Consider the following 13386-nt stretch of genomic DNA (forward strand, 5'->3'; position numbering starts at 1 on the left):
TATGCAACTTCAGCCTCGTAATTCCGACTTGTGTGGACTTTACGTTTTGGTATTTTTGATTGCAAGATTGTGTTTTAAGAACTCATTAAATCAAGTGTATGCTTTATTTTCAAAAGACATTCAATCTAATGATGTTTTTGTAAAACGTTTTATACATGAGTATTTTGTGTATCATTAAAATAATCATAAAAACATAAATACAGGAGTTATTTTTTTAAGCGACCATTGAATAAGAATGTTAGTATATATGTCCAAGAAACACTACGCTGAGCGTCAGTGTGAGGAAACTTGGCTACTGAGAAACATGGAAACAGAGAGCGTGAATGATTGGTGGAATACTCAATCCTTACTTCCGTTTTCGACACCAACTACCATTCTGATATGTGGTAGCACTCAAAGCGGTAAAACGCATTTTACGAAAAAACTTTTACAAAACGCCAATGGCATGTTTGCAATGCCTGTTGAAAGAATAATATATGCTTATTCTGAACATCAACCCATGTTCGAGGAAATGGAGAAGACAATACCAAACTTTTCATTACATCAAGGGTTGCCTACGAAAGAAGACATAGAACAGTACACAGAGGGTGTAAATCACACTATAGTGGTGTTGGATGATCTCATGTTACAAGTTGCGCAATCTCAAGATTGTGTGCATTTGTTCACGGTGACATCTCATCATAGAAACGTGACCACCGTGATGCTGTCCCAGAACCTATATCCTCCAGGAAAATACGCGAGGACTATTTCCCTGAATTGTCTTAATGTCATTTTATTTAAGAATTACCGTGATTCTCGACAGATCATTACCTTTGGATCTCAGATCTTACCAGGACAAGTTTCGTTTTTCAAAGCAGCCTATGAATCCGCGACTCGACCTAATTTCGGTTACTTACATGTTTGCCTGGAACCTACACAAAATAGAGAGTACCAGTTAAGAACTCACATTCTCCCTGGTGAAGAGATGATTATTTACCAACCGATATAAATACGCACGAATCGATGTATTCATCTCATTATTTAAAAATGAAGCCAACGGTGAAGAAACAGGTGGCTTTCTTAAATTTTCTCGTCAGTGCAGACAGTGCCCAGCAAAAAGTAATTGTTAAAGCCTTGACCAGTGAACAATACGATGTACTTGGGGAAATAGCACTTAACATTTACACCGGAACTTATCCCCTGACGAAAAAGTATATAAATCAACTGAAACCTTACGAATCATACATTCGATCCTTAGGATCCAGAGAAGTCAGCAACAAGGCGAAACGTCGCATGCTATTGAAAAACATATCTTTAGTGCCCCTTCTTCTTAAACCTATTGTTAAACATCTAAAAGGGCAATGGCGAAGGAAATGATACTCGTACCAAAAGTGAAATATGAACATTTACTTCAAAAATTGGAACCTGTTGATACTTCATCACGAGAAAACGATCATCAAAGTTCTAGGCAAACTCCAGAAAATCAAGTACAATCAGACAGTGACTTAATAAAAAAAACTAATTTGTTACAAGCTGGAACAGGTTATGTCACCAAGAAGAAGATGAAGGTTGGGAAACCTCCTGGAATTTCCAATAGTCGCCGGAAGAAGAAACATGTTCCCTGGCTTACTTATTGACAATGTAATAACAACAAATACTAGTGTCTTGATCATTTTATTTGTGTGTGTATTCAATAAAACATTGACATATAAAACATTCTGGTTTTTCTTACATTCAGAATCCAAATGGCAACGTGTCTAAATTAGGAAGAATTCGCCGTTTGGTATAAACCATTTTATAATTTTTAGTTTCAACCCTGTTTAACAATTTTCTCTTTCTACTGTCTCGAGATATTTTACAAGGGTTGACAATTTCGATTTGTCGGTCATGTGAGGTACAGATCATCGACTTAATAGCATGGAAATTGATAAGTTTTGAGTTTGCCCAGTTCAGTGTAAAACCCCTAACTTTACATTCCTCTTTACCTGACAATGTACGGTAAGCGTAATTTTTAGGACCCCCCGAAACGAATTCGACAATGTACCCGTCTTCCGGGGAGATTTCATTGGTCAATTCTCCAAGGTAATTACCTATGGGGAGATAATTCAAGTCGTCCGACCTTTTTGTCTTGAAGATGACACTGTCTGTATCGAAATAGAGTACTTTCTCGTTTAATTTGTCGAGAACCCCATACAATTTCAGCCGAGCCCACATGGTCGTAAACGAGGCCAAGAAAATGTTGGTTTTGTTGTCAAATGACACAAATAAGGGGTTGTTACTCCATTCTAATTGAAGTATGTTCGTCGAAACAATGTGAAAATTGTGAGGCACTTTAGTGGGATCTGAGAGCATTTGAAAAAAATTTTCGGCTTCTGATTCGTGAAAGAAAACAGACTGTTGCATGCCCAACCTCTGACCAAATTTCCCCCAAAAACTATTCAAGCAAAGTTTTGCTAAACATCGCAAACCGGGATTTTTTTTAATTTTATCATACTCTAATTGGATGCCCTCTTTTTCTTTGTATTCCCCTATGTATTTTCTTTTGCCCTCTTCCGTATCGCATCCTACCGGAAATCCAGAAGCCTCTTGTTTAATTTTTAAAAACATGTTCACATATTGAGCGAACAATCCCCCCTCACACGACTCGACATCGTATTTGGAAGACTCTGCAAAATGATAAACTTCATAGATTTTTAAGATTTTGTATCCTTTGGACGTTGCCATTTGAATTTCGGGAGTACACCACGTGCCCGTGATAGCTCTTTTTTCTAAAGAACATGTACATTCGCTTTGATTTTCACTGTCCGCACATGTGCGACACAGTGGAAACTTTAATTTTCCATTCGAATTGTATGGAAGCACGGGATGATAAAGTTGTCTAGGGGGCAGAATTTTTATTTTAGCAAGTCCAAAATATTGCGACAAACCCTGAAAATCGTCCGTGATGATGGTCGGATGGCCAACGGGATAGCGACAGTATTTGTTGGTCCAGGGATAAAGACTGGTAAAATCGTAATACTGTATGGTTTCGTCTTCTGAGGCTTTGTAATGTAGTTTAATGGCATTGGTTCTGCCACCAAAAAAACTGTCACGTGGGTCGAGTCTGTCTTGAAGATCTAGGGTAGATACGAATTGTTGCAATGCTGCATTCTTCTCCAATTGAAATTTAAATTGATGCTCCCATACAATGACCAATTTGTATCCAAGCTCTTTCAGTTCCTTTTCTCTGTTTATTGTCATATCGTACAATTCTTTCATGGTCTGATTGGTAGATGGGTGTTTGATGGTATTCCTATCGTCCGGGAAACAGGTGGGACAACCGTGGAACACACAACCTGTACCAAAATAAAAACAATATAAATCCTCAACTCATCCGTAATTAAGTTCAGGTACGCCGCCGCCGCCCCCCCCCCCTCCAGTTTAGGGGGAAGGGGCATGTGTTAGATAACAAGCTCTTACCGTAGAATTCATAAATGGTTCCCTTGCCGGTAGGAGTCTTGGCAAATCCGTCACATCTATAATTGGTCCCCGGCACCTGGTATTCACCTCCATTGAGAGCGTGGGAAATGGCAATAGAGTTACCCCGCTGACGACTTTTTTCCATCAACCATTCCAGCCATTGGATAGAAATCTTGCTGTAATTGTCACGTTTCGTGTATCCCTGAGATGGTACGACTGCTATGGGGCTCTTGAAATGTCGTTTTCCTATCTGTACACTCTCGTCCTCACGTAAATCGACGAGAGACGTCCAAGAATCATCGAGGCAGATCCCTTCTAAATTGTTCTGAATAAAAATGTCGTACAAGTCGAATTTCCCATCTTTAGTAATTTCTATTTGTTTTTTTCCTTTCAAAAAGAGAGTCTTGAATATCCCCATGCAGACACTGGCAATGGTGACATAATCAAAGGGGTCGACTCCAATCGAGCTCGTTGTCTTGACGGTTCCGTTCGCTAAGACTGTGCTTTCCTTGATAGTTGTCACATTGATCATCAAATTTCTAAATTCTAAACATCCCCGCCGCAATATATCCACATCTGACCGACAGTATTGCAACATTTCTTCTCGAAAGTTAAAGGTTTCGTCTCGTTTCGTTGCATGCCATTCTGCAAGCTTTTTCCGATCCCCGGCCGACATGAAGTCGTATCCGTAATACTTTAATCCTGGATACGGTCCCACGTAGTTTTGGTTGGCTTTGGTATTAAACAAATGGGGAAAGTATCCCTTGCAGAGTTCCTGCAGACCGAAAGCATCGGGTATTTTGGCTAGCTTCATGGGTAGGAAATTGAGGGAATCCACAAAAGTCAAATTTAATTTCTGGGCAATGTGCATATACATGATTTTTGAACCATTGTAAATAATCTTGCTAGGTCGAATGGAGTGACGATCGATGAGCACTTCTAAAACGGGATATAAATCGAAACTTTTTGCATTATGAGCAATTAAGATTGAATCTTTACAGTGTTTGCTGGTGACAAAGTAACAAAAGCGTTCGGCAGCATCATCACCCGAAAACACAACTTCTCTTTTTCCACACGTATCGGGACAGGGAGGGTTCACGTATTCACCTTTATAGGTTCTGGAACATTTAAAACATCGTGTTCCACAGCAACTACAGGTGGCATCGTCCACTAGTTCCTCTTTTTCGCACATGTGACAGGAGGTCTGTAGCACAGCAAAGTTGACTTTATGCTGTTGTAGACCGCAGGACGGATCGCGACAATTCTTACAGAGTCTACAGTCTAGGCATTGGCGTTGTTTTTTGACACATTGCTCACATCTGATACGAGACGGTCGATATCCTTGCTCACACTGAAAGATGTCATCTTGACGCGTCTCAAAATCGTAGAAAATAAATTTCTTGTTTCTCTTTTCTAAATTAGACCCATACGCTTTTTGAAAACAATGATGTTCTCCAATTTGATACTCCAGACAGTTAGGGCACTGCCATTCTTGACAAACGTGTAAGTCTGGAGAGCGTTTGCAGCATTGTAGAACGACCCTGCATTTTTTACATTGATGAAACAAATCACAGGGAGGGGGGTAACTCTGTTTTTTGACGACTCTTTGTTTTCTATGTCTTTCAAAACATGCCTTTGAGCGACAGATCCGTCCACAAGTTCGACAACCGATTTGAAACTCCGTTTCTGGGCAGTGGTCATGCAAACAAATTTCACACGAGGTGGCACACGTGTGTTTGGATTTATCTTTGTAAGGTTTTAAACAAGTATGGCAAAAATACGAGGTCTTAAAAAATCCCTGTATACTGGCAATCCCATGCCAGTGTTTTTCAGTTTCCGTGTCCACGTGATATAAATACAGACGCGGCTTTTCCTGGTCCTCTGTCACCCTGACGAATTTGTTCCCTACTCTAGAGGACACAACGTTAATACAAACATCAAGTAAGGCTTCGAACGGTTCGATATCGTTCAAACCTAAGTATCTGTCATTGGGCACGCCAGCTCTTGCACATAGCCACATTGCCAATTCGGTTTGCTTTTTTTTTCTCTGTGTTTTTAAGATATTGTCATAGTAAGACTGAGTAACAGTGTGATGTTTGATGACATGGTCCAGCATAGTTCCGGAATCTTCCCTGACTAAATCTTTCCACACATCAGAATCTACTTTCTTGCATGTTTTTAAAAAACAGAGACCAATGGAAATGGCCATACATAGATTGTTATCATTCTCAACATGAAAAAGTGATTTCTTTCTCTGCAAGCTATTTTTGGGACCGAATAGAGACGTGATAGGTAATTTTCTAGGGTTACCTCCCCCTTTCGGCAAATCGATTGACCCAATGGTGACCAACAGATTTTCGTCCACAGGCAAGCTTTCATTCGAATTGAGTACCTTGGTAATTTCGGACATGACAACATCTGCATTCAGATTTTCCCAGGACTGGAGGGGTACAACGATCGGATTGTTTAAACTTGGATGACTCAGTACCACCCTTCCAAGATCAGCATCGTGACCCCTGGCCTCCGACAACAGGTCGTCGAACATCTCGTGCAATTTAGTTGGTATATCTAACAATTTATCTCCCCTCCACTGATCATTGAACTTGACCTTGAAGGTCGTGTCACGGGCTAGATTTTTCTTGAAGGTCCTGGTATCTCTCTTCCATATATAGTAAGGTTTTGTTAATGTGTTCTTAGAATCGGAACTTTCCCCACCGCCCCCAACCTGCCTACTTGTTGAAGGTTGATTGCCATCATTGAGAGAATGACACTTTTTTTTAGGAGGAGACTCAATATCAGAGAGAACCTCCTGCCATAAATTGTCAATGTGCTTATCCCATTGGAGTTCCCTTAATCGGTTCTCGACCTCGGCATCACCGACTAAACCATTAGCTGTTGCAAATAACTGCACGGTGTCCGGATCCTCCAATGTGTCAAGGATTTCTTTCAGTAAACTGTCTTGTGCCATACCTTCAAATTACATTTTTAAAAAACATCAATTTCATGTTGTAGAAACCCCATCTTTTTGTCACATCAAAATATATATATTCATAAATAACAACAACAACATTCATAAGAACACTTGTTTTTAATTATAGTATTTAACAGCATGTAAACAAATGACAATGAAAAACTCACACTCTATCTGAGACATTTTCTTAAAAAAAAAATTTTACAGTCAAAAATATATAAAAACACCTTAAAACATTTTTATTTAAAGAAAAATTAACAGCATGTAAGCAAATGACAATGAAAAACTCACAATCTAAGACATTTTCTTTCAAAAAAAATCAACAAAAAAATTACAGTCAAAAATGTATTAAAACACCTTAAGACATTTTTATGAAACAAAATTAACAGCATGTAAGCAAATGACAATGAAAAACTCACAATCTAACTAAGACATTTTCTTTAAAAAAAAAATCAACAAAAAAAAATTAAAGTCAAAAATGTATTAAAACACCTTAAGACATTTTTATGAAAAAAAAATTAACGGCATGTAAGCAAATGACAATGAAAAAACTCACAATCTAACTAAGACATTTTCTTTCAACAAAAAAATTAGTCAAAACTACAAAAATACCTAAAGACATTTTTTGTAAACAAAAAAACACCAAAAACCCAAAAATCCTCAAAAATAGTATCAGACGGTTATTTAAAAACTGAATCTCAATGTTGTAAATAGATGATTACATAATCTCAATGTTGTAAAATGTCAAATATTAAAAACACAACTGAAATTTTAATGAATCAAAGGGTTATTTAAAAAACTGACTTTCAATGTTGTAAAAAGATTATTAAAAACCGAATCTCAATGTAAAAATCAAACATAAAAACCATTATCATTTACATGTAAAGTTTTGCTTTCGTTAACAAGACCTAAAATTTCAGTTGTCGCTTGGACCGTGTGTTTCTAGCTACGCATTCTTCCTCAACATCTGGGGAGGTGGTGACGGAGGACAGAGGTGTGATGAGGGGTCTTCGGCTTTCGTTAACATTCGGGGACGAAGGGGTACTTGTTCTAGGAGGCGGGTTGGTGTCATCATCATCATTAATAATGGTGGTGGGTGAAGCCTGATCATTTTTATCATCATCATCATCATGAATGGTAGTGGGGGTGGAGGGAACAACATGAATGGTGGATAGGTTAGGATCATCGGATGTGGAGGGGGAAGAGGGATCATCAACGGATTGGGGGGGTGTAGACACATTATCATCTTTCACGAGGTTCTCGCATTTTTTCTTTAGCCATTTTTTTTAATAACAGCATTGCTACTGTAAAGGTAGTTGCTACTGCCCATGCTAAAAACCCTATAAAAAATCAACTGAAGTATAATTATTAATATTCTTATTAATTTTTAAGTAGTCATTACATTATATCCTCTTCTTCATTTTCCAAATCAAACTGGAAAGTTTGCCTATAATTATTTGGCTTATAAATATGATTCACTTTTTTTATTAGACTTCTTACGGTTAAAATGACATTGTTTTCTATTGAATAACAGAATACAAATTAATATCAAAATACAAACACCCAATGTAATACAATTGACCACATTATTACCAAGACTTTTATCTGAAAGGGTTTCGCCAAATACACAACTAATCAACCAGAACAGACAGAATACAGGAAGAAATTTTCAGATTTTGAACCTTTTCCCAATTTTCCTCTTGCACCTTGTTTAAGGGAATGAAAGTATATATGCGACAGGAGTTTGTCATATTAAGTAAGCAGCAGATGTAAAAGATTTGACTCTCAGGTACTCGGAGGAAATATGTGCAGGTTATCGTGGGGACATCAAGTTTTCACCTGTTACATGACAACATTCGTCTCGCAGTTTAATATCCCCAAATGATTTTGTTTGATATACCTTTTCATTTCCTGCATTTTCCTCGCTTGTGATCTTGCAATCTATGAACATAATCTCCTAGCTATTTATCGACTGTAAATATCAGCAGTAAGTATAAATCACAAAGAGTTACCAATTTTGTCGTTGAATTTTGTCAGTGACTGATACTGGCTGGAGAAATTTGTGTTTTTATTTTCCACGGGATACACTGTTTCTCGATTATCATGATTATAACTGTCATTGTAAGAGTTCACACAGCCAGGACCTATATGTATGTTGTTGGATCATAAAAGTGTGGCACTGTTCTAACTGTAAACTGTCACACAACAACTCATAATAATCAGTTGTCTCCTAATTGCACTTAAACATCATTCTTTATCTCCCTTTTTATGAAGAGATGGATAATTATCTCCCTTGGTGTACATGAGCTCATGCTAAAAGAGATAAGGCATTTTGTATTGATGGAGAACACGGAATGTTGACACAACTACAAGATTAGCACTGTGAAGTGTTCTTAGATAAGCAAAACTCTTGCCCCAATCTTTAGAGTTGAAAACTAATCAATTTGGCCGGGGGTTAACACATGTACACACGCCTTTAGCAGAAAAATCAATAAAACCACGTGACGTAGCAAAAGCCACTTGTAAAGTGTTCGGGGTACTGATTTTGAAATAATACTTACTACAATTTTAATATTTGATATAAAAAATGGTGTACATTTTTTATACACACGCCCCAAAAAGAAGGTTTTTATAGGATGCAACTAGATCATGATCTTTATGTGGCGGATTCACTATTTACTGTTCCCAAAAAAAAAGGAGGGGGAGGTTGCAGTCGAAATCTAATTTATATGCTTTTAAATTTTGTGTAAAAATGCATAATTTGTACTTACCGCAAATATGACCATGAAGATCCCGTATCTTGATCACGGTTGGGTCACCAAAAACAACCACACGGTTCAGTTTGCATGAAGTAACGAATACTTCCCGAATCTCAGTCACGTTTACACGGACTTTGCGACAGTCGGGCCAGTAGCAAGTTAGCACCTTTCGATCTACAGGTGCATTTTGTACCATAACGAGCCATGACATAATAATTACGAGCATAATTACGAATGTTGTTCTGCCATCCATCTTGCACACTTTGGCCAGGTCATATATGCACGTGATTAAAAAGCGCGCGAGGTACCCCGGTCAACATCTCCCCAGACACATAGAATAACATAATTTATCACTTTAATGAGTTTTATTGTTTTAGTGTCTGTTTAGAAATTGACACATAAAAGATGTATGGTAAACAATTGTCAACAGAAAATGTTTTGTTTATTTGGGGGGAGGGATGAGGGATAAGGTAACGATCCAGTTTGTAACCTTATAGATAACCTTTTCTTGGTACAGGTCAGGGGATCACCTTATCTAAGTCAGGTTTTACAACCTAATTCAGAAAAGGACATTATTTTTTTTAACTAAAAATTTGCTCTGATCCAAAAAAAAAACACCATAAAGTTTTTTGAAGTAATGTGCCAAAATGATGTTGATTCTGTGTATTTATTAATAAAATTAATAGTACGGTCCGTTCTCCTTGGTCAGCTTAATACTCTTACATTTTTGCCTTATCCTTTGCACGTATACATGTATGTTTTATATGTTTATATATTTCATGTACCATTTACATGGATTTGTGTGAATAAATTGAATTGAATTAAATTGTGAGCTTTAAAATAAATTTATAACTTTTTAAAATTTCTTAGCTTTAAGATGAATAATTATAACTAATACTCTATCTGAAACTTAATCCGATTTAAGAACTCCAGTTACATACAACATCGCTCGATCGTGATATATGGAATTGTCGAGTGATGGATTGTGATATTTGAAGTGGTTGTAGTTTTTCAGCTCTCTTTTTTACATAAATTCTAATTTTGATTGATCTGGAGTTGATTAAAATTTTAGGGACGTGTATGTTAATAATTTTAATTATTAGATTAATAAGGTTTTAGAAGATACGTCGACTCGAAGAAGGATAAATACTACGCAACAGGTGTATTTTTTTTTGGCGCAATTTTCAAGGCTAAACTTGACAAACTTTTTACTGAACTGCCCCGCAACAGACACATGTCAGTTTTGGCCGCAATTAGTTTTTAATCGGAGAAACCTAGCTATGTTGTGCACTGATTTTTACCAATAAATGATTTTTTAACAAATTGTTTATATCGTATAATATAATGTGATTTATTTCTTATTAAAACCTATATCAATATATCTTGTGTTTTGTGTTTTATTTTTTGATATTATTCAGGTGCTTACCGTGAATGGTTCATTGGTTCTGCGACTGTGAATGATGTAAATCCATTAGGACTTGTCATATTTTATACTGTATCGCACTCAGGGTGTAACCGTTAAGGCCCATAATATAGAACGATATACTGATTGTTATCAGCTAAAATATGGGACGTGATATATATTGTGGGTGTAACCGTTAACGCCCATAACTTGTTATCAGCTAAAATATTTTTCTGTGACGTCAGTGACTGTGTAGTCACCCCTTGACTGTGTACTCACCTCTTGACTATGACCTCACCCCATGGTTATCAGCTAAAATATTTTTCTGTGACGTCAGTGACTGTGTAGTCACCCCTTGACTATGTACCCTTGACTGTGACCTCAATTATGACCTATGTGGGCGGGGTCTGGAAAACCCCATGACGTCATCGTGACTGTATACTGACTGTGTACTGTCCCCCTTACTACTATAAATGCGGGAATTTCACAAAGAAAATCATTTACCAACCAGTACAATAATAAACAAGAAAACTGATTAATTAAACAGATGAATAATATATTTTAACTTCTAGCAAGTATTAAGAACGAGCACAGGTCAATGCACTTTCTTTTCAATCTAATTACGTGTGCTTTGTATAGATAAAACCTATAAACCTGGTCATAGATCGTCTACAAACTTTTAGTCATTGTGTGGAGATCGTTGTTTAAACCGTGAGTCTAGAATAAATAAAAAAGTATTCAAATAAGACTTTAGTAGTTCAGTCACTGTTTAGTATGGACAAACATACATTCAGGGAGAGAGAGAGAGAGAGAGAGAGAGAGAGAGAGAGAGGGTTTATTTCTGTTCAACGTATAGAATATATACAAATTAAACTTCACACTCGCAGTGTAAGAATCATATCAAACATAACAAACAATGTAAGACTAAGTTATTGCTGATCATACTTCTATTATCTTCGGACTTGAAAAACAAAAGGAACGACACGTTTTTGTTGTCGACTCGCGGAGGGAGCATGTGATGCAGCTAACGGGCTGAGTATATATATAGCACGTGGACTATGAAGCTGCATTGTTGAATTTCATCATAATATGCTATTGTGCATTATTTTATCGATTAAAGGATTTAAAGATTAAATAAATAGCTTATATTTAGTGATTTAAAATTAAATGTACGTAAAGCTTAGTCTATCACACATTCTCTCTCTCTCTCTCTCTCTCTCTCTCTCTCTCTCTCTCTCTCTCTCTCTCTCTCTCTCTCTCTCTCTCTCTCTCAAAACAAGTGATGTAGCCTATAAACAAAAGGTTTCTAAGTGGTTTGATAAAGATGAAGTCTAAAATTTTAGACAAGATCACGAAAGACACTTTACCTACCGATTCACTAATTCTGCGCGCTAGAAAAATGAATATTTACATTTTTCAGTATCTTTGCCTGTGATAACAATACGTATCAATTTTGTACTGTACAGTCCAATAAATTCAAATGACGTATAATTGGGGCGCAAGTGGGGTTTGATTATTTATATTCAAATAATTAATCGTACAATAGCTGAAAATTATATGAATATAAGTAATAAGATATCATTCTTTGAATATTATGAGGTGATAATTTCGGTCGGGACGTGATCAAATCTATCATAAAGCCCGTCGGGCTTTATTGGATTTGATCACGCCCCGACCTACCATAATACTCAAAGAATGATTTCTTATTCTTTTAATATACCGGTGCATGAAACATGGGCATGTTTTATAGGGAAAAAAATAGATACTAGTAAATATAAAAATATTTTATAGAAAGAAAATATAAGTTGAAATTAATTGCATAAATTGTTCTTATCAAGAAGGTTTAATGTTTTCATTACATTTTAGATTTGATATCGCTGAATAGAGTAAAACCCAAGACACATTTCCAACGAGCGACGGCGGACTTTTTTTGGTGGGGGGGGGGGTGGGTATAAATGGGATTAATCGGGTGACAGTCGGCAGTTCATCAGCCATTGCCTTGGACGATGTCGTATTCATTTTTCGTCGGCCGACCAATTTTGTGTCCATCGGGCCAAGTTACATTTTTTTCTGCGTCGGTGGCCGATTTCTTCAGTTAAACCAGTCGTTCAAAACTAGTAGTCCATCGAGCAATTCTTGATCATCTTCCGACCTTCGGAAGACAGTTCTTATGTCAGTCGTCGCTCGGTCGATCGACATTTCGGCATTTGGATTTTCTTAAATGTCGGTCGACTGACGATCGAGGGTCACCTGGTCTTTGGGGCGTTTTGACAAATCGGCTGATGCACTGACGATCAATTTATTTATTTTTCGGTTGCAATTTTTTTTTTCTTTTGGCTTCTCTTACGTATACAAAAATATTTTAGATTTTTATGAGATAAACCCTCTTTCACCGATAAAAACCGCGTGTTACGCCGAGTAACTGTCCGTGTCGGATCGCGTTGTTTGAATTACGTTGTAAAAATGAGCAATTTTCTAATCCTTTTTGCTAAAATTCACATTGTTCACAGTTATTAACCGTCACCATTTTCAGTATATTAATTTGTTTTGATACAGAAATGATGTTAAATATAAAAGTGGTTAATGCATGTGAAAGGTTTTAATTTCAACAATTATTCATATTTCTATATATTAATATGTTTTATGGTGCGACCGTTGGGGCGAGCGCAGCATGTGATAAAATAATGAACTACAATAAGTCAATAAAATAAAAGTAGCAACGTAACGTAAATGAATTTGAATGCAAAATAAAATATAAACATAACCATCTTTTTCCAGTAAATTTTCGTTATTCATAATTTATAAGTTTTTTTTTT

At 36.8% G+C, this 13386-nt stretch overlaps 1 protein-coding gene across 1 annotated transcript; it reads right to left on the bottom strand.

Moving 5' to 3' along the window:
* Window positions 1-1704: 1704 nt before the first annotated feature.
* LOC117688448 (uncharacterized) lies at window positions 1705-5753 on the bottom strand. The gene is made up of 2 exons (XM_034466515.2): window positions 3439-5753; window positions 1705-3314 (listed from the first exon to the last, which is right to left on the bottom strand). Exons 1-2 carry the CDS (start codon window positions 5645-5647, stop codon window positions 1714-1716), a joined length of 3810 nt encoding a protein of 1269 aa, XP_034322406.2. The 5' UTR covers window positions 5648-5753; the 3' UTR covers window positions 1705-1713.
* Window positions 5754-13386: the final 7633 nt, after the last annotated feature.

Source organism: Magallana gigas, chromosome 9 (genome assembly GCF_963853765.1).
Source record: "Magallana gigas chromosome 9, xbMagGiga1.1, whole genome shotgun sequence".
Classification (NCBI taxonomy): domain Eukaryota; kingdom Metazoa; phylum Mollusca; class Bivalvia; order Ostreida; family Ostreidae; genus Magallana; species Magallana gigas.

Bases quoted from the DNA above. Each gene is read 5' to 3' on its own strand.
- LOC117688448 (XM_034466515.2), bottom strand. From the start codon at position 5,647: ATGGCCATTTCCATTGGTCTCTGTTTTTTAAAAACATGCAAGAAAGTA. The intron at 3,315-3,438 runs GTAAGAGCTTGT...ATTTTGGTACAG, and splicing joins AACCATTTATGAATTCTACG to GTTGTGTGTTCCACGGTTGT.